Source organism: Sebastes fasciatus, chromosome 17, assembly GCF_043250625.1.
Source record: "Sebastes fasciatus isolate fSebFas1 chromosome 17, fSebFas1.pri, whole genome shotgun sequence".
In the NCBI taxonomy this organism is placed as follows: Eukaryota; Metazoa; Chordata; class Actinopteri; order Perciformes; family Sebastidae; genus Sebastes; species Sebastes fasciatus.
In genome coordinates, this window is record NC_133811.1 from 10,346,566 (window position 1) to 10,369,412 (window position 22,847).

The following is a 22,847-nucleotide window of genomic DNA, read 5'->3' on the forward strand; positions in this document are numbered from 1 at the left end:
TAGTTGCCTCTGTTGGCTCCACCCAGTGGAAGGAGTGTCACCTTTGAGGGCGGTTTGCAGGTGGATCTTTGCCTCTGGGGGTGCCTGATTTTGGACAATATTTTATTGCAGTCTTCAGGATTATTTTGATTTTTTTTAACTCCCTAAACAGTACTTGAGAAGAAAAAATAAAACCGAGAAGAGAGGGACTGAGCTATTGCAGCTTCTAATGAAAAGAAGCGAGGTTTAAATGGCCTGAAGCAATCTCTCAGTCGTACTGACTGGGTCAACACGAGCCAATTACATAAATTGAGTATTGAAAACAAGACATCAAGTAAATCATTTCAACCAGCCTTCCGGATGACTAAACTTTGGTAAACTATGACAATAAGGTTAGTACCTGCAATTGTCTGCTATGATAGTCGCTTAAGTTTCCACAATTTGCATCATGTGCCACATCTAAGAAGTACTACGGTATTTCTATCAGCGCGGAGTTTCTTTTTGCACAAAGAGGGGCGTGACCTCGAGAAAATGCGAAATATTACACTCTACCGTTTCCACCGCGACGTCTGCAGCTTAGCTATGCAGTGAAAACCATTAGAAGACTGTAATAGTGGGGATCATCACACCAATGGACAACAGGTAGCTGGAAAGACCAGTTTTATGCAATTACTCAAGTAATCCCCCCCCCAGACAATTATGATGCCTTAATTCAATTCCTCATTTAGGTGCCCACAGTAATGTATGCCACTTTTCCAAAGAAACAATGGCAAATAATGTAACTTTAAAGATAAGGAAAATAGAGCAGCAATGTTCTGCACAAAATGTGTGCACATTCAAGTAAATAAAAGATATAAAGAAAAAAAAAAAATCTGTAAGTCAAAGACAGATACATAAGAACCTCCAGTCTTTGTTGGTCGGATTGGCACTTTTGTGAATAGGAGTGCATTTTTCGTTTTTTTCAGAAATATAAATATTTTTTTCCTGGTTGATGCACTGATTTTTTTTTTTTTTTTTTTTAAACATTGCAATTCTGGCATTATTTGTAGGCGAAGCGCAGAATTGTCCGTGAAATCGAAGACTTCAGTTATAAATGCTGCTCTACACTTCTGTCGTGTAAATGCAAGTTCTTGATGCTCAATTATTCATGATTTGAACTCTTATGTCTACTGGGAGCACGTGTGTTCTGTGGATAACATCTCACCGGAGCCTCACTGACATGTCAGCTAATGCTTAAACCCAATATGTGATAGCGGACCCTCACACTATAATAATCTGCATTGTCAAAGGAAGTTAAAGGCTATGTAAAAATGTAATAGTGGAACAAATCAAATGGAAAAATTGAAGGCCCTGTTCAGACCTGGTATTAACATGCGTCCTCAGTGATCGGATCACAAGTGGACAGCTTTAAGAACAGGTTTGAACGCACTCAAGACGCATTGAGGACGCATTGAGATCCGATCACTCAGACCACATTCTTTTAGCAGTGTGTACGTGAACGTGTCCTGGGCCACATTAAGGACCGCCTACTAAACTGACATCCCGCTTGGATCCGCGGGGTCTCACTGCACCCCTCAGGTGAATAGACAAGCAGACGTAAGCTCTCGTTAGCCTCACAGCCTGGAAACGACCTCTGTGCTCTACTGTATTCTGTTGGTACAACTGTATTTTATCAAAATATATCTTATCTATAGGCTACATATCTACAGACTATCAAATGAGGCACGCAAAGTGCATTTATTATCATATTGTCGGAGATGTGTCTGTGTTTTTGCTCCTGTGCTTTGCACGGAGCTGACGTCTGCTCACACTCTCTCTCTCATCCTCTCTGGAGCTCTGTTCGCCGCTGTTGTCTGGCAAAGGTAGCGGTGCCGGCAGCGTGGAGGTCCTCGGGGACCGCGGGTACAATAACCTTATATATTGATGTTAATAAAAATGTGCCCGAATTCAGTAATATGTAGGATATTACTACTGACATTCATGTAATATTACGTCACAACGTCGGCTGTATTAGCCGTGTTTTTACTACGTGTTGTTTATTTGCATATAGAGCGGGGAAGTGAGATCTGATCACAAGTGGTCACTCAAGACGCATGTGGAGACGCATTCTAATGCCAGGTGTGAACAGACATATTTAAAGCTGTCCACTTGTGTTCGGATCACTCAGGACGCATGTTAATACCAGGTCTGAACAGGGCTTAAGTCTGTCTATCCAAAAAATTAATTATTTGTGGTAAAAAAAAAAAAACCTCTTTGATGAAAGTGTATTTCAAGTATACACAATATTCAACAGACTAATCAATAATATATATATTTTTGAGAGTAACATGATTCTGTTCACAGTTTCATGATTTAATGTTAGGGCTGGTTTAGTAATCCACAGAACCGCGTCTCCCAGACTCGGACAGGGACATAGTCATAGAGTCAATCCACCTCTTCCTCACACAGTGCCTGTCAGTCAAACATCACACTACCACAGTTCTGCTCCATCCACAAAGCCTAAAACCCTGATCCAAGATCAGCTGCTGTCGCAGGCAGAGCTGATCCCAGGTCAGGGTTTACAGGGCCGATTTAAACCACCATAAGTCATGTGGCTAGAAACAACAAAAAAAGTTTCCATGAGACCTGTGTGCACTTTTGAACTCGAGAAAAATCTCTTTTCATCGTCTCAATTAAAACAAAAAATCTTAATTAAAACCAAACTAAGGGCAATGTTTTTCATAAATAAAGAAAATATACTAAGTGCTATGAAACCAAAAACGGGCCAAAAAGGCCAAACTTAAAACTAAAATGAAAGAATAACTACTTTTTTTTCCACTCCAAAAAAAAGACTATGGAAACGATTTTACTTGCTACTAGCCACTCATCTGTGAGAGGTGTGTGTACAGTGTCTGCTGGTGTTGTATGCAAGTGTGCATGAAGTGTGCGCAAATACATATATATATATATAATGCAAATACATCAAAATTCAAATATATCTTCATACTTGAATTTTTGGTTGCAGTTAGGCTCGTCACTTGTCTTGAGATGTATCCCCGGCCAAACCTCGGCTTGTTATTAGACCCACGAGGGGACGAAGAAGCGGCGCACTTTTCCTTGCCAGGCAGAGGAGCGGCTATTTACATCAATATCACAACGGACCCATGCAAAAAATCATCAACGGTTGTCATTCCCATTCCTCAAAGATATAGTGATATAGAATGCCATAGGTTATATACCAACTCTACCACTATACAAAACACCACCACCATCACCATCACTACACTATCACTGTTAACACCACCAAACCAATTAGCTGTGGCCCGGGTTCCTGCGTTTTAACAAGGAACTCTGAACAGCAAAGTCTCACGGTATTTTCTTCACACTGTTCTCTATCTCTCCGTGCCAACTGTCTGTGTTTGGCCAGGGATACTCAGTGACTGTACGCAGGGTAATATAACACCATGCAAAAACCCTACCACATACAGCTGGGGAGGGGGTAAAACCAGCAGCAACATGTTTACACTGGGCTTCAATGAAATCAGACAACAACCATAAATGTCTGTATTTCACCCTACTTTAAACATCTGCAATCTCTTGAATTCATTTAAATATAAAAATAAGTTTGGTTTGCTGCCGGCAACGTTCCCCCCCTAAATCCCCAGCTGTTGCCTTGTTTAATAGTTAGATCACTTCATAATTCAAATGTTTTGTTATTTATAACACAGCACACGACGAACATTGGATCTCTAACTATACCACCCTCCAAAACTGGATTTTTTTTTTTCTAGATCTTTAAACATATCCTCTAAAAAACCCAATCCCTTTTCCAACATCCCATCCAGAGCCCTTCCTAAGTTTTCTTACACTTCTTCCCACGTCAACCCTTCCCCTCAAATTTGTCCAACTTAAAAAAAAAAGAATTTTGCTAGAAGGGAAAAAAAAAAAAAGACACTTCTTAGTTTGGGCAGTAGAAGGCCCTTTACTTTGGGTGGACATTTGTGCCTCTGAACCCTCTATACAGATACATATATATACACCCCCTATTGTTTTGCCCATCTGCATTATGCAGAGATCAGCTTAATGATCAGGGAGCCTCTTGGTTGAAAGATGTATAGAAAAAAAAATCAAAAAAAAAATCACAAGCACTAAAAAGGTGCAGATAAATAAGAATTGGAGGAAAATAAAACAAAAAGGGATCATGTTACTAGTTTTTTTGAATTGCACTAAGTCAGACTGACATCAAGAGCTAGGCATATTTCACCTCATGCACCCCAGTCTGTGGACTCAGTCTAGGGATGCATGGGTGAATCCTGAATATGGGACCGTCCCATTGGAAAAGAAAGTGTATTATAAAGAAATCAACCAACAAACCATCGTTACTGCCAATGAGAGCTATCACATGGCAGGAAGATGTCTGCGTGTGCGTTAGAAGCCAGGGCAGACTCACACTTTGGGCTGTGAGGCGTTCACTTCCTCTTCTAAGTGTAATGGAGTTTGTGTGGCGCTCTCCCCTCGGCCAGGTAGCACAAAGGTCTGCAATGCAAGAGTCCATTGGTTTAGGAGAGTAAAGAGAGAAAGGGGGGCGTTTTTTTTTTAGGCGGGAGAGCGGGACAGTTTTAGCTTTCCTCTGAGGGTGTGGGGGAGGGGGTTCTGAGAGTGTTTGTGGTAGATCAGGGAAGAGGGCATGGAGGTTTGACTCCGGCATCTAGGGTTCCTCCATGAGATGGGGAGGTATGGAGGGGTAAATGGTGTATTTTAGAGGAGAGGGGTGCAGACTTATAGCTGGAAGCCCTCCATCGGGGCCTCCTGCTGTGGGAAAAGGAACTGCTGGTTGGCCTGGTCCACCTGGGGGGCTAGACTGTTGTCCTCGTCCTCCACCCCGAAGTAATGCTCGATTAGATCGAAAGCCTTCTGGTAGATCTCCTGGTTGTCGTGGCTCTGGAGGAACTCGATCTTGTCAAGACCTAGAAAAAACAAGTAATGTTAGATCTCTGTATTTTTGCTAAATTATCAGCCAGAACTTGGAAATTTTATTCCAAAAAGAAAAAAAATAATCAGAGCCAGTTGCTGCTTTCTAGAACTGGGTATCAAGCCAAAATACTTTATGCGTCCATGGTATTTATAATTGTCAGGTATCAAAAGTTGGCTATTGCTTGGTGAGATTCTTAAGACTGATTTCCTTATTGTTTGATCAGATATTTCCTGATCTAAATCAGACATTAAAAGAGATAAAACATGTTTGTATTCCCCACCTCAAAGTATGAAAAAAAGTATTGTTTTGGTAAAAATTCAAATCACATCCAGCCCTACTGGTGTCTATGTCCAATATGATGCAATTTTGCACACAACATTTCTTAAACAAAAACCCCACTATTACACGTTGTCAACTAGTGATGAGTTTGTGTGGACATCATGTACAGTACCATAGGCTTCTTCAATGAGGCTGCAGTAAGGATTAACTCCAGAGCCGTTGTTCTCCTGCTTGGCCTCCTGCTCGCCCAGCCGCAGGATGTTCTCCAGCCCGTTGAGAGCCACCTGAACGATCTTAGAGTCCATCACCGTCAGCAGATCACACAGGGGCTTAATGCAGCCCAGGTTCACCAGATATCTATATGCAAACACACACAACACATTGTCAGATGTGATCCTTAAGGTTTAATTTCAAGGAACACAACTCGATTTACAATACAGTGTCCTTATTCTAGTTTGCAAATAAACGTCCATTAATAAGTTTTCAAGTTTCCTTTCAGTATCACAGTAATCCAGTGATAGTCATCTCTACATCCATGGGTACACTGCAAACAGAAAATGCTCATAGCTAATTCTGCATACTTTTAATGGTGTCAATTTGCCATTATGTAATCAAATAAAGGCTTACAAATTTGACAGCCAAGTAACTGCCTCCAAAGCAACATTACTGTATACATCCTAATTATCCCATAATTGAAGCAGCAATAATAATAATAATAATAATAATAATAATAATAATAATAACAGTGAAAAATTCTATTTACATTTTTGTGTGTGTGTTGCACTATTATTTATTTGGAAAATACTAAGGCTCTGAAATTGGTTCAAAGATTAACAGATAGTAGGAGGGCTTTTCACACAGTGGCATTAGATTTTATTCTAATATACAGATTTTAAAAAATACTTGTTTGCTTTAATTTACCTAATTAATTAAATGTATTTAATTAATTTAAGATAAAGAAATCGTCATGGTTCAGTCCTATTATCGCCTGAATTGTCAGCAACCCTGACACCTCTCTGTGCATAATGTTGCCTTATTTTCTCACTTTTTAATCACACAATTTCTCCATAGAGATCCAAATCTAATTCCCAGATTTCTTTACAATTAAAGCATCACTTCATATATTTACTCATTATTTCAAACCAGCTGAAACTTGTTTCAGTCGGTCACTGTCAAGGAAAGGTTTGTGCTAATTTATGAACAGATGTAAAAATACACGTCGAACATGTCAAGAAATTTTCATTGCAAGTGGTTTTTAGAAACTCATCCAACTCGTAGACAATATGCTATTCATGCTTCTACAATCATCACTAAACACTTCACCATCAAACACTTTCAACTGACTAGTCCATTTAGTTGACCTGAGTGATCTGGTACTGACACGATTAACTTACTGAAACAAAGCGATAAATCAGAGGCAATCTCATCCAGAGGCCTGTACTACGAAGCGAGTTCAACATACCCAGGGTATCTTCTCGTTATCTGGCTTCACTTAACCTAACAAACGAGATCACGCTAAGCGGTCCTACGAAGGTGGTTATCAACTCTGTAAATCAACCCAGGGTTTCTCAGTCTGGTTATGAGCGCCTTCACATGAACGGGGCGGTGTTTGCAGCATCTGACCAATCACAGACATGGACAAGTCCACAGATTTGCAGACAGACAGGCAGAGCGGCACATTTTACAAAGAGTAAACTATATTAGACAAATACGAAGAAATGAAACACATAATCCAGACTAAAAGTAACACAGTTCAAGCTGACAAATGCAGGAAGGACAGCTGGTAAAAGAAAAAACTCCTGATGTGTGAATGCGTAAATTAACAGAGTTATTAATTTAACGGAACACTCAAAAGTAAGATATACTCGTCTTGATTTAAATAGCATTTAAATATATAACGGATGACTAGATTACACCTAATCATGCCCAGTATCAAAGGCGCGGCATGTATGACTATTTGAACCTTCTTTCAGCTGCATCCCCCCTCAGGCGGTGTGAAACGGACTCAAGAGGAAGTTAAAAAATAAGTATGAAAATATAATTCAAAGCGGTAAGCACCCACAGCATTAATCCAGCTGTCCTTCCTGCATTTGTCAGTTTAAACTGTGTTGTTTTTAGTCTGGATTATGACTTAAACTTCTTCATATGTGTGTAATATTACCATACGATCCGTGCACTGAGCTTTGATTGGTCAGTAGGCGGTGCTTTCATACGAGTTGATCTCTTATCTGGAACATAACCTGCTCCGGAGCAGGTTAGCTGTTGAGCATAAGTTACCATGGTGATCTACCCTGGTAAGAAGTGATACACCTTCATAGGACGGAAAACCCAGGGTTAACCCTGAAGTTACCTCGATAACGCCAAATCCTGCTTCGTAGTACAGGCCACAGATCTTGTTATTAGCAGATACTGTAGTATATTTATTTTAAGTCTAACCTGATCTGTTCTGGTGTTCCTCCAGAGGTGGCGTTAGTGATAGCCCAGGCCGCCTCTTTCCTGGTCCTGAACTCTGCTTTCTGTAGAATGTCGATCAGAACTGGGAAGATGTTGGCATCAATTACCGTCTGTGGGGCAGGATAAGACATCAAAATCAGGGGAATGTCTCAAAAAGCAGTTTCAACATAGATATGAGATCCTTACATTTGTAACTTCCACAAAACTTAACCCTAGTGATCAGGGATGTAGTAAAAGAATGCGTAAAAACCATCTTATATCAACTACTGTATCATGGGCCCGTAAGGACTGTGATGAATAACAATAATACATTTTATTTGTTTTGCACCTTTCAAAACATAATTACAAAAGTGCTTCACAACAGCAATATAAAAACAGAATCCAATAACGAACATATAATAAATCAATTATATTAGACATTTACAGCAAGGAATTAATTAAGTAAATGCACATTTTAAAAAGAGGTTTTCAATCTAGATATTGGAATCTCTACAAAAGGGACCCATCGGAGAACCTCAGGCTCGTAACGCACAGGTTATGAGTTATTAGCTATGAGCTCTGTGTGTGTATTTATCACCTGTATTTGTGCTCGGTTTCCTGCTGTGATGTTGGAGATGGTCCAGCATGCCTCTTTGCGGATGGACTCTTTAGCGCTGCTGAGGAGGTGCAGCAGACAGGGCAGGGCTGAGCAGTTCAACACCACCTATACACAGCAACAAGGCAGGTAAAAAAAAAAAAATACATGACGTTTATAAAAAAAAAGGTTCAAGATTAAGTATAACAATTAAACGAAAACTGACAAATGAATACACCTCTCCTGATTCACGATCACTTTGAAGGATGTAGTTTGTGGTGCAAGTATACAGCACAGGTGTATAATTATACAGAGATGTACAGTAAATGGGGTGGACAAAATAATAGAAATACCTTTTCCAAACTACATTTTCCAAAAATGTATTAATAAAGTTGAATCAACACCTCTCTAAAAAAATGAATATTATAAGAGATTATAAGAATTTATTGCAGGACTGTTGTATCAAGACTACATAACTGTAGTTTAGCTAGGTGTACTTGATAAACAGGCAACTGAGTGTATCCCATTTAATGCAATGGTGTGGCTCTTTCATGTGTTTTTGTCTTTCCAAGTTGTGGGCCTGTTCTCTGCTACAGACAAAGACAGAACTATAAAACAAACTTCAGTTGCATAATAGTCTCACCTGTGTTTGGATGTCATCTCCAGTGACAATGTTTCCTACAGCTCTCAAGGCAGGGGAGGCCACCTTATAGTCCGTGTGCCTGCAGAAAGGGAGGTTTAATGGAGAGAATTTTTTAAGTATTTACAGATCATATTTACTGTGACAAAGACAACAGAGTATGGTTGTACGTACATGAGTAGCTCTACAAGGCGCCTGCAGACGCCGGAGTCGATGACAGCTTGGATCTTGTCATTTGGGCCGTCTGAGAGGTAGGACAGGGCCCAGCAGGCGTCTGCCAGCAAGTCTGGGTCACTGCTAAATAAAAGCCTGGACAGTACTGGCAGACAGGGTGCCACCTGGACAGCACAGACATAATGCAGATTTATTAGGGCTGTCCTCAACCAAAGAAATTCTTCGTAGACTAACACTTATGCGATTTTGTCGACTAATCGATTAACTGATTTAATCGCCAGCTCAATAAAACCGAAAAAGAATCACAAAAAAGCACCACTTTAAAGCTCGTGTTTACCAGAGATGTGCTCAGAAGTTTCTTGGAAATTAGTTTTTCAGCATGAAGAAAGCATAAAAATGACTAATTGTCTAAAGAAATCTAAGTCAACCAATTAGTCGACTCTTCGACTAACAGAGGGCGGCCTTAACATATATGATCATTACATGAATTCAGAACGCCCACGGACCACATGCAAACATCATGTGAAATGTTCAGCAGATTAGTAGTTGAAGGAAAAGCAGCTTGGCAACACTGGATATTCAATGTCAACGAAATATGAACAGGGAGTAAGAGGTTTCTCAGCAGATACCCAAGAACATTATTTCAGTCTTGTCACACATACCACCATTATTATTATTCATTATGCCAACTGAAAAAAACTACATGAAATTTCAAGCACGTCTGTGCACTGAAGACTGGAATTTAGAGAAGAAATTACTTGCAAAATGTCTGCATATACATACTGTTTATTACTTTAACAGTGCTAGGTATGAGATTGTAGGGGAGGATTATTCAAATATACATAATTATGTGTGTATAGTTGGTTGATTTCGGGTATAGCTGTGAAACTAAACCAGCATTTACTGTTGGTCTGAATGGATCAATTCAGGTAACCCAACTGTACTGTGTGACCCTGCTCCCGACCAGGATGTCACATGTGTCTCACACTCAATGGCTTTGAGATAAACAAGTTAACATAGGTTTTTATAAGTAGCTATATAATATCTGGTTACTATTGATTTAGAATTGATTTAATTATATTAGGAGTAAACATTTGCTGTGACTTCTGGCACTACTAACCAGAAGGTCTGCTCTTCTAAACCTCAGACACTATTTTAACAGAGTGTAGGTTATTGAATTACTTTACTAAGTTAAGTTAAGAAAAGAAATCATAGGAAGTTACAAAACATTTCCTGCACTGCAACATTCGATCTCCAGTGTTAATATTGTTGCAACCACTCAGTTGAGCTGAGAGTCAATAACCAACCCGGGTTTTGCATGAATGGCAATGACAGTGAGTTGACGCCTGATAAATACAGGCTTTATCCAGCACTTGATTGTGTGTCCAGGTTGTATAAACCATTATGCATTATGCATGCCGCAATTATCTATAGCAAAATGTTGAAAATTCAAAAAAGTAGCAGGCCTGGTCTAAAATTATCAGTGTTTTTGGTGTTGACTTCATGAAGCGAAGTGGTACCTTTTCAAAAGCAGGTGGAGGGTTTTTTCCTCTACAGAGATTAGACAGAGCCCACACCGCATTCCTAGTCATGGTCAATCTAGTGGATTTGGTCAGAAGCCTGAAAAGATAAAAAAAAACGGAACTCAGTGCATGAGATAGTATCAGAAATATGTTATTATAGGTAGGAAAGCTCGAGGCCTGAATAAGTATTCACTCTACAGAGGCAAAGAAGATGGGCTTACATTAATAATGGTGGAAGGATCTCGCAGTTCAGCACATAGTCCCTGCACACCGCACTATCACCTGCAATATTACCCAAGGCCCACACAGCCTGCAGAAAAAAAACAACACACCAAACTTTTGTTACTAATGGACACTACAGTATGGAACAAGACAAACAGACACACACAATGGTCAAGATGGACACGATATATATATATATATATATATATATATAACACTGTGAGTTACCTGTTCTTGGACATCCTCAAAGTCTGAGTTAAGTAGTTCAATGAAGATTGGCACTGCTCCAGCCACAATCACCGTCTTAGTCTGCATGGATGTGCCCGATGCTATGTTGGTCAGCGCCCAAGCTGCTTCAAACTGCAGGGGCACAAAATGTCATAGGAAAAACATAGCATTTTAAACATCTTTTATCATGGAGTCTTAAAGGGGATAGTTCGGGTGTTTTGAAGGGGGGTTGTTTTGTGCAGAGCTGCAAAAATGATGGCCGATCAGGAACTTGTTTAATGCAGAGCTATTTTGCTTTGCTTTATTCTTGCTTTGACTTGCTTATCATCAGATACAGTGTATAGTGGCTTACAGCAACAAGTTGCAGTTTCCTTATTTACCTAAATGGAATGCATTTGATATTGTTTGACAATGTTACCAGCCAGCATGCCAGGTGACACACATTTTGTGGGCATTTGTCACTTGACAGATATTAAATGTACACGTCCCAAGCACAGAGGGCATTCTAAACTGTGCAAATGAGTGTGTATAAACTGACCTGTAGTGTGCAGTTGACACTCTTCTTCAAGAACTCCACAAACCTCTCCACTACGCCAGGCGTGTTTATAACTTCATCAATCGGTGGGTTGGGCTCTGAAATGAACACGGGTAAAACTGGACGTAAGTATTTTTGTTTGGTCCATGGTGACCTCATGACTGGCACCACAGTTGTGTAGAGTCACTGCAAGTACACAATATATACCTTTGGAAAGTAGTTTTCTGAATTTTTGTGTTGTGGCGAGCTGAAGCTCTGGGTCCTCCGAGAAAAGCATCTCAACCATGTCTCTGGTAATGACTCCTTCCTGCAACAATACATGCACAAGCACTCTAAACACAGCAAAGACTCCACTATTCTCAACCCGCAGGCTAGAAAAGAGGGTAGACATCAATGATAATAATAACAATGGTCCCGTGTGAGCATCTCTTTGTCTATGTTGTGTGAGTGGTATTAGGAAAATAGACACTCACTGTTGCTGGAGAGCTGTTGTAGGAGTCCACCAGTGGACTCTCAAACATAGCTTCCTCTTCGTTGAGGACGTCCACGTTCCTCCTCTTGAAAAGCTGTGATTAAAAAATTGTCAGAGCCCACAGAGACACAGTCAAGATATACTATGTTCAACATACACAGACTACATACTGACATACTCTCAAACAGAATCTGATGAGTGGGATTGACAGGTTTGTTGTAATACCTGTTGTTCTCGTTTCTGTTTCCTGAGCTGGATGCCCTCCTCCTCTCTCCTGCGCCTCATCTCCTCTGGGTTCAGTGCTTTGTTCTTGTAGCGGTTCATCCTGTAGTTATCTTTGGCCGGACTGGCTGACGGCTCTGAAGGGCCACAGACACAGGCAGACATCACGATTAAGACACAACAAAAACAAGTAGGAAACAAACCTGTGCACCGAGGTTATAATAGTTTTGAATTTTCATTTTAGTTTCTTTTTAAAAAAATATAGTTTCAGTTTACTAAAAATATATTTCACAGCTTATTTTTGTTTTCGTTTCAGTTTTCGTTTACTATGCTGTGGAGGGGTGGGGGAAATAAATTGATACAGCATAGTATTGCGATGTTTTGCGTGGAAATATATCGATACACGGACGTCAAGTATCAATCTTTTATTATATAGACTATTAATCTCTTAAAGAGTCTTAACGCTAGAGGGAAGATAATGATATGAAACTAAAAAACATAAGGAATCGATCGGTACCAACCATGTCATGTTAGCTTATCGGGAAGAACACTGAATAACGCTCCAAAGTTACGCTAAATTTTGGTGAGGAAAAACTGGCATGGCCATTTTCAAAGGGGTCCCTTGACCTCGGACCTCAAGATATGTGAATGAAAACTCTAAGATAAACAGAGTGAAAACTGTATCTTATTAGATAAAAGTGATGTTGTCAAACTGCATAATTTGCAGTTGAAAAAAGGTAATAAATCGCAATACTTATATCACAGAATGTTTAATATCGCAATAAAATCATATCGTGACTTCAGCATCGCAGGGCCTCTGAGGATTCCCACCCCTACTGCTACGCACCACTTGCTTCATCCAAGTTAAACTTAACGAGTACACCATATGTAGGGAAGTGAATATGTGACTGACAAAGTTTGTGCTTATTTCCCCTTGACATCTCTAATTATAGGTCATGATGATGACACAGCACGTACACAGGTCTATATATAAAAAGGCCTTGTAGAAACAAGCTCATAGAAACTGGACAACACCGCCTAAAAATACAAACACACACACACAGTCATGCACGCACACACACACATAGCTAAGCTATTCATCAACTAGTCAGCTGGCAGGCTGAACAAACGTATTTATTCAGTAGAGTTAAAACGCAGAGTTAGCATAAATCGGTGCCCACACAGGACAAACTGCCCATTCTCAGCATTTGTGCAGTCATGCCACCAGAACAGGGCACTGGGCAGATCCCTGAGTCACCCGGGGCTACAGCAGAGAGAAAGAGAGGTAGCGACAACACTGAAACCTGCCACCAACGCATGGTGGTGCCAACCTTCTGTGCCAAAAGCCCTCCATTGTAACAGCGGGGGATTCCGAGGTTAAACATCGGAACAAGTGGCGCAAATTGAGGTCATGTTATGGTTTGAGGGCATTAGCAGCCTCATAAAAAGCTTATGCAAGTGTGTGTAATGTGTCCAGATGGTAAAGCCACAGGCGTGGACAGCACACAAGCACAGGTTGCTCTAATTTCTGTACTGTGTTAGTTAGATTAGGTGCTGTTAGAGAAGTGCACTGACTGTTTGCTGTTTGGGCTGGATGGCACAGAAATAGCCCTGCAGAGGACATGTCTGCATTGGCATTTCAGAGGAGACCCTACCTACAGCAAGGAGTCTCTAGAGACTAAAGGAAAGAAAGCAGAATGGTCAGAGGTGTTTAAGTTAAATCATGTTACTACTTAACACCTCGTGCAGGGTTGGAAATTAGCACCAGCCACCAGCCAAATGCTGGTATAATATGCAAGTGGCGGCTAGATTTGCTTTACTCACCAGCCAAAAAAACATTGGTAATCCACTAGCCAAAGTGGCAGGTCGACAAAAAAGTTAATTTCCAACACTGACCTAGTGGTATCTAGCCATGCTGATAGATTCTGTTTTATTTGCTGAGGTTTTGGGTTAACTGCTACTGAGATTTCTGCCACTACCCCAAAACGTCCGAGGAATGGGAACCGTCTGTTGTAGAGTGATGGCAGAAATCTCAACAGCAGACGTATCAAAACCTTTTCAAATACATCTCAAACTATCTGCATGGCTATTAGGGATGCACCAATACCGGATCGGATATTGGGCCGATACCGACTCAAATAGCTGGATCAGATATCAGTGACAATGGGGCTGACATATTCAATTAAATTCTATGTTTATATACTATATACTGGAATTTGAATTCCTGTTTACGTTTTGTTGCTGCATTAAAAAGGTTTACAATGGAATAGTCATTCCTGTTAATTTTCAGTATTTTTTTTTACCAAGTCGCTGGTGTACGATTTATTATTTTAATAATAAATAACAATTCAGTAAATTTATATCTATGTATTTATTTGTTACATTTTGTAACAATCAATGTTTAAGTCAAGCCTGATGTTGCCTTACACATAAAAGAATGAGTCACTTCCACATCGTGAGGCTGGTATCGGATCGGTACTCGGTATTGGCTGATACCCAAAGCCCAGGTATCTCTATCGGGACTGAAAAAGTTGGATCAGTGCATCCCTAATGGCTATGTAGCATAATTTCTGTGATTTTGATGAACCAACTTGACCCTTGAATTTAGTCTCACTAAAGTGAGGCACAACTGCCTGCTTTGGTGACAAATCAAGCACCAAGGGTGATTCAAGTCAAGGACATGTTTCCAATATTAAAAACTAATGGAACCTAAGGGAGGTAGCAACGGGACTCCTGTTACAGTAATAAAATATAATGACCAGAAGTTTGTGGTCCAGCTTGATTTCTTTGTGTGTAATATTACAATGAAACTCACTGCGTGAGTCTGTAGGATTTTTAGTACACAAATGGCTGTCGGGCTACCCCAGGGATCATTAGAACAACTGTTCTCTATGAATTTAATGAGTTTCAACTGGTTTTCGACTGTCACTGTAAATTACAAATTTTGAAGGGAAAAAAACAAACAAAAAACCCTGAGCATAATAAGCCTGTGTGGGAATACTCTGGAAAACATGGGGACCTACTGGTGTGACATGTACATGATAGTGTACAGTCAGAAATGTCAAAACTATCACTCACAGATGTTAGCAAGCTGTCAAAATGTTACATGTGTTCCTTTTAACATGTAATTCACTAGCTCAATGATTTTCACTTTATCGTCAAACTCTTCAATAGAAGAATAACAGACTGAAAAGTATTCTATTAACACTACAGTGTAACACTATGGGTTGGAAGAAAAAGGCTGAGGAACGGAGATAACATAGCTATGCATGTTTTGGTGACAAATCAAGCACCAAGGGCGAAATAAAGTCAAGGACACTTTTCCAATATTAAAAACTAATGGAACCTAAGGGCGGTAGCAACAGGACTCGTTACAGTAATAAAATATAATGACCAGAAGTTTGTGGTCACAGCTTGATTTCTTTGTGTGTAATATTACAATGAAGCAGGATGGTTTTGTATATTGAAGATGTCCCTGCCTCTCTTTTCATTCGTGTATATATCTATATATATCTAGATGTATAGATATATATATATCTCTAGATATATATCTCTATATATCTCTATAGATAGAGATATCTCTATCTATAGATATCTCTATAGATAGATATCTCTATCTATCTATAGAGATATCTCTATCTATATAGATATATAGATCTATATAGATCTATATCTATATAGATATAGATAGAGATATCTCTATATAGAGAGATATCTCTATATAGAGATATCTCTATATATATATCTATATCTATATATAGATATATATATAGAGAGAGAGAGGGAGAGAGAGAGAGAGAGAGAGAGAGAGAGAGAGAGAGAGAGAGAGAGAGAGAGAGAGAGAGAGAGAGAGAGAGAAAGAAGTTACCAGTATTGTCACTGTAAATTACAAATGTTGAAGGGAAAAAAACAAACAAAAACCCGAGCATAATAAGCCTGTGCGGGAATACTCTGGAAAACATGGGGACCTGCTGGTGTCACATGTACATGATAGTGTACAGTATGCTGTCAAAACTATCACTCACAGATGTTATCAAAATGGTTCATGTGTTCCTTTCACATAAAATGCACTAGCTCAATGATGTTCAATAGAAGAATAACAACAGACTGAATAGTATTCTAGTAACACTAAAGTGTAACACTATGGGGTTTGAAGAAAAGAGCTAACATAGCTATGCTAACGTTAGCGCTGTGCCTAATAACTATTAACTATTGAAGTGTGTCATCTTATGGGTGATGACTTATAACCTCCTCTGAGTCGTTTAGTAGTCTATTGGCAAGATTACAATCGACATAGTAGCCACCAAATAGCAGCGAACACAGAGCTAACGCTGCATACCGTCTGAACCCTCCACTAGCTAGCACGAGCTAGCGTTGCATTAGCAGCTAAACAGTTTGCTAACGTTCCTGCTAACACCTGACATTTAAAGAGATAAGGGAATTTAAGCAATTAGTCAACAAGCAAGCCACCAATCTGGACATAATGGTTAATATCCTGTATGTAGAGCAAGGCTAAGCTGTAACGTTACGCGTGTCTTCTTAGCTAAGACGGCTAACAGCGCGGTGCTAACGGAGCTAGCTGTTAGCCACGTTTCTTTAAGTTGGCTAACAAATGGTTGAGTAAGATTCACGTTAATACACATTGTTAAAACACGAAACACAGTCTATATAGTTTGATGACAGGTTAATATAAAGTGAACTACCGTGAATTAGCATCTTGCGCCACTACGTAGCATCGTTAGCTTCCTAGCCATTAGCTATTAGCTAGCTGGTTAGCTAAACAACAGTGACAGGATGGTTTTATAATCATTACTAACTGATGTCAGCTCGATCTGTGACCACGTGAACACATTATCTCTACTCGAGATTTTGCCAAACAGCTTACCCATTATGTCGTTTATCGTTTGAGTGTATCAGGTCGTGAAGATGTGAATCAGTTTTAAATCCTTTCTCTCTTCTAGCTTTCCACAGTTTGCTCCTGTAAGCAGCAATATGTCTGCCGGAGCCGGAAACCTCAACATATAGCGACGACTTCCGGCCACCAGAGGACGCACCAGCACCACAAAACACCTCTCCTTCAACAGAGGAGACAAGATAGCCCCCATATAATACCAAACATATTACATATGTTACAGTACATTAGGGCTGTCAATCAAATAAAATATTTAATCCTGATTAATCATTTTTTTCCCCGTTCAAAATGTACCTTATAGGGAGATTTGTCAAGTATTTAATACTCTTATCAACATGGGAGTGGACAAATATGCTGCTTCATGCAAATGTATGAATATATTTATTATTGGAAATCAATTAACAACATAAAAAGACAAATATTGTCCAGAAACCCTCAGAATGGCTTCTTTCACAATATTATATTATTCTGTTTTTATCATAAACAAATTCATGTAAGAGTATTTTAATGTTGCAGTTCCTCAATGTGGAGCCTATTTTAGATAAATTGTATACTACTGGGTAGATAAGTAGTATAGTGCTACTGCATCATAAGTCTATCATGTTATTTATTATTTATTAAATATTTAATAGGGATTGCTTGATGGTCCATGATTAATTGTGATTAATTGCACATTTTGTATCTGTTCAAAATGTACCTTAAAGGGAGATTTGTCAAGTATTTAATACTCTTATCAACATGGGAGTGGACAAATATGCTGCTTCATGCAAATGTATGAATATATTTATTATTGGAAATCAATTAACAACACAAAAAAGACAAATATTGTCCAGAAACCCTCAGAATGGCTTCTTTCACATCCATCATCATCATCTGCAACCGCTTATCCCGTTACGGGTCGTGGAGGGGCTGGAGCCGATCCCAGCTGACATTGGGCAAAGGCGGGGTACACCCTGGACAGGTCGCCAGCCTATCGCACGGCTGACACATAGAGACAGACGATCATTCACACTCACATTCACACCTACGGGCAATTTAGAGTCAACAATTAATCTAACCTGCATGTCTTTGGACTGTGGGGGGAAGCCGGAGTACCCGGAGAAAACCCACGCTAACAAGGGGAGAACATGCAAACTCCACACAGAAGGGCACCATCGTGCAGCCGCTTCTTTCACAGTGTTATATTATTATAGAATGTTATATTATTCTGTTTATATCACAAACAAATTCATGTAAGAGTATTTTAATGTTGCAGTTCCTCAATGTGGAGCCACTTTTAGATACATTGTATACTACGGGGTAGATACGTAGTATAGTACTACTGCATCATAAGTCTATCCTGTTATTTATTATTTATTAAATATTTAATCGGGATCGCTTGATTGTTCATGATTAATTGTGATTAATCGCACATTTTGTATCTGTTCAAAATGTACCTAAAAGGGAGATTTGTCAAGTATTTAATACTCTTATCAACATGGGAGTGGACAAATATGCTTGCTTCATGCAAATGTATGAATATATTTATTATTGGAAATCAATTAACAACATAAAAAGACAAATATTGTCCAGAAACCCTCAGAATGGCTTCTTTCACAGTGTTATATTATTATAGAATGTTATATTATTCTGTTTATATCACAAACAAATTCATGTAAGAGTATTTTAATGTTGCAGTTCCTCAATGTGGAGATACATTGTATACTACTGGGTAGATAAGTAGTATAGTACTACTGCATCATAAGTCTATCATGTTATTTATTATTTATTAAATATTTAATAGGGATCGCTTGATGGTCCATGATTAATTGTGATTAATTGCACATTTTGTATCTGTTCAAAATGTACCTTAAAGGGAGATTTGTCAAGTATGAGTGGTCAAATATTTTTGATTTATACAAATGTATGTACATATTTATTATTGGAGATCAATTAAGGGAGATTTGTCAAGTATTTAATACTCTTATCAACATGGGAGTGGGCAAATATGCTTGCTTCATGCAAATGTATGAATATATTTATTATTGGAAATCAATTAACAACACAAACAAGACAAATATTGTCCAGAAAATCCTCAGAATGGCTTCTTTCACAGTGTTATATTATTATAGAATATTATATTATTCTGTTTATATCACAAACAAATTCATGTAAGAGTATTTTAATGTTGCAGTTCCTCAATGTGGAGCCTATTTTAGATACATTGTATACTACGGGGTAGATAAGTAGTATAGTACTACTGCATCATAAGTCTATCATGTTATTTATTATTTATTAAATATTTAATAGGGATCGCTTGATGGTCCATGATTATTTGTGATTAATTGCACATTTTGTATCTGTTCAAAATGTACCTAAAAGGGAGATTTGTCAAGTATTTAATACTCTTATCAACATGGGAGAGGAGAAATATGCTGCTTCATGCAAATGTATGGATATATTTATTATTGGAAATCAATTAACAACACAAAAAGACAGATATTGTCCAGAAAATCCTCAGAATGGCTTCTTTCACAGTGTTATATTATTATAGAATGTTATATTATTCTGTTTATATCACAAACAAATTCATGTAAGAGTATTTTAATGTTGCAGTTCCTCAATGTGGAGCCTATTTTAGATACATTGGATACTACGGGGTAGATACGTAGTATAGTACTACTGCATCATAAGTCTATCATGTTATTTATTATTTATTAAATATTTAATAGGGATTGCTGGATGGTCCATGATTAATTGTGATTAATTGCACATTTTGTATCTGTTCAAAATGTACCTTAAAAGGGAGATTTGTCAAGTATGAGTGGTCAAATATTTTTGATTTATACAAATGTATGTACATATTTATTATTGAGATCAATTAACAACACAAAACAATGACAAATGTTGTCCCTAAACCCTCACAGGTACTGCATTTAGCATAAAAAAATATGCTCAAATCATAACATGGCAAACTAAAGCAAAACAGGCAACAACAGCTGTCAGTGTGTCAGTGTGCTGACTTGATTATGACTTGCCCCAAAACTGCATGTGATAATCATAAAGTGGGCATGTCTGTAAAGGGGAGACTCGTGGGTACCCATAGAACCCATTTTCATTCACATATCTTGAGGTCAGAGGTCAAGGGACCCATTTGAAAATGGCCATGCCAGTTTTTCCTCCCCAAAATATTGCACATGTTTGAAGCGTTATTTAACCTCCTTTGAAACAAGCTGGTATGACATGGTTGGTACCACTGGATTCTTTAGGATTTCTAGTATTTTCACTCTAGCTTTAAAACTGAGCCCCTACAACCTCTGAAAGATCGATTGCGTTAATGCACTAAAGAAATTAATGGCGTTAAACGATTTTGCGTTGACGTGTTATCGCGTTAATTTTGACAGCCCTAATATATACAGTATATTCATAATCAATTTAGAACTGGATTAATTTAATTATCAAACGGATACAAGAATAAAAATTGCTAAGCTGAACAGTTCATTCATGCATTCAGCATTAAAGTACCACACCAGTTATTAGGGGAGGGCAATGGGACCTGATTTTACATTGCAATCTTCTTCAAAAGTCACTGTTTCTCACTAATCTCACTAAATGCATACCCTCTGTTTGCTTTAGAATATTCTTGTGGATCATTCGATCAATCCTCGTGTGTGAGAGAGAGATTTGTGGGAACCATTTGAATACTAATGTATGATTTTCACCTCACGGGACACAAGACTCGGAGAGACAAAACTGTTAGTGGATTGGATTGATCAGATTGAAAGCAGAGACTAAAAATGACATTGTCGTTGAGCAAATATGGCAACCACTTTCCATTCAGGAAGAGTGGAGCTGCATGGGGTCGTGTCCATAGATCCGTCCCTTCCACGTTTCCCATTCATTGTCTACGTAAGCAGCCGTGCAATGCATTCTGGTAGCGTTGTGGCGCGATTTGAGAGATATGGCGTCACATTAGCCGCTCCTCATTTGTATAAAGTTGAGGTTGAGGCTACTTCAAATCAGGGACGTCCGGCGCGACTCGCTGCCTTTGGAAACTCCTGAGAAACTTTTAAACTAATCATTGTCGATCTAAAAAAAAAAGACAGATTCAGCAACTGCATGGCGTATTTTTAGCATAATATCAAGTCAATTTTATTTGTATAGCCCAATAACACAAATCACAAATTTGCCTCAGAGGGCTTTACAATCTGCACAGGGTACGACACCCTCTGTCCTTTACAGTATGACCCTCTCATCGGAAAACGTAACCAAAAAAAACTTTTTGGCATGGTTCAGATACCTCACTGTGTTGGATCTGCTTATCTCCCTCTGGTTTTGAAATGCTCTGTTTTTGTGTGTGTGAACGGCCATGGTTCCCCAGTGTTTTTCTCAAAGTGAATGTGACAGAGTAATACAGGTGAGGTGCATCCGTGGTCAATTTGCTGGGAGCAGGTAGTGGTAAATTACTGCACTATATTGTGATACAGCATTGTCCTCTGACATGGGCCCCCGAGGGGGCCTGGGGAGATACACCAGAAAAAACTTTAGGGGGCAATGTTGTACAAATAAAATGGAGGTAATGGGGCATTCACTGCTGTCAGGCTGGCTCCTTCCCCTATTAGAAAGGGTGCAGGAGGTCAAGTCAACTGTAGCACAACTGAGATGCTTTCCCATGATTACAATTTCTGAGCAGACAAGAACCAATATTGTTCATAGATCCATGCTCTCACGGAGCACCCATGGGCTCTGGATTGAGCTTCACTGAGAATTCACAGCCTTCAGCAGGTGTGCTGGCGCAGAGATGAATCAAAAGACGCTGCTTGCTGGATAACAGCTCTCCACTGGTATCAAATAACACAAACACACACAGGGCCATTTCCAGTCTGCAGGGCTGTAGCTGGGGCTCATCGAATCTGATTTCAGAGGGCCTCCTTTGTGAGTTCTTTACCTTTCTCATTTCTAGGCCTGCTGAAGCACATCATACAGCAGCCAACACTTTGCAGGGAAGCAAAGGCTATCCATTAGTCAATGCCACAGAGTAAAGACTGCCTCTGTAATGGAATCATAAGAGCCGAGCAAAGCACATAACCGAAGGGTTTTAAACTACAGTAAAGTAGACAGGGCACAGTCACTTCTGCTGTAGCCTCCCACTCACCATCAGCTCCTAATGTAGATATAATAAACACTACAATCAATACGCTCTTTATTCATCCAAATTCAAACAAATTAAAATGAAAAAAAAAAGAAAAAGGATCTAAATTAACAAAAAGGAAGACCTCTCTTGCCGACCTCATTAGTGGCCATTGCCTGTCAAGCCTGAGTCAGCGATATTGAAAAACCGCACTGCATTTTGAACAAGCAAATTAACAATGCTGCTACAGCATGATGAGAGCAACAACTATGTTGATCAAGTGCAATTTCATCAAAATTAGTTTTTAAAAGACAATACAGCGGTTCTTAATTATATTTCTTCTGCAGAAGGTTGTTTTTGGGAACCTTTTGTCCAGATTTTGCAGCATTTAAAAGAGCTTTGTGCACATCTCTGTATGCTGAATGCTTTTTTTGACTGTAGACATAAATCCTTTTCATTTGTAGGGAGACTGTACTTTATCCAGCGGAGAGATTTCATAGGCAAATGTCTTCCCGGTTTTGCATTGTGCTCCTGGCAGTATATCCATGATAAAACATCAAGCAGGACTC

At 39.1% G+C, this 22,847-nt stretch overlaps 1 protein-coding gene across 2 annotated transcripts in view; it reads right to left on the reverse strand.

Annotated features, from left to right (window-relative positions):
* Positions 1-1,129: 1,129 nt before the first annotated feature.
* kpna6 (karyopherin alpha 6 (importin alpha 7)) overlaps positions 1,130-22,847 on the reverse strand; it is a 65,015-nt gene continuing 43,297 nt past the window's right edge. The window contains exons 1-14 of one of the 2 annotated variants that reach the window (XM_074613931.1): positions 17,142-17,275; positions 12,260-12,393; positions 12,036-12,128; positions 11,770-11,869; positions 11,566-11,660; positions 11,028-11,159; positions 10,799-10,887; positions 10,575-10,674; positions 9,055-9,218; positions 8,884-8,962; positions 8,244-8,369; positions 7,649-7,776; positions 5,385-5,569; positions 1,130-4,925 (exon numbers count right to left, since the gene is read on the reverse strand). In XM_074613931.1, the coding sequence (XP_074470032.1) occupies positions 4,738-4,925; positions 5,385-5,569; positions 7,649-7,776; positions 8,244-8,369; positions 8,884-8,962; positions 9,055-9,218; positions 10,575-10,674; positions 10,799-10,887; positions 11,028-11,159; positions 11,566-11,660; positions 11,770-11,869; positions 12,036-12,128; positions 12,260-12,393; positions 17,142-17,145 (1,617 nt within the window). In that variant the 5' untranslated portion in view covers positions 17,146-17,275 and the 3' untranslated portion in view covers positions 1,130-4,737. Of the gene's footprint in view, positions 4,926-5,384; positions 5,570-7,648; positions 7,777-8,243; positions 8,370-8,883; positions 8,963-9,054; positions 9,219-10,574; positions 10,675-10,798; positions 10,888-11,027; positions 11,160-11,565; positions 11,661-11,769; positions 11,870-12,035; positions 12,129-12,259; positions 12,394-17,141; positions 17,276-22,847 lie in introns of those variants that run through there. The other variant, XM_074613932.1, reaches the window with a different exon arrangement.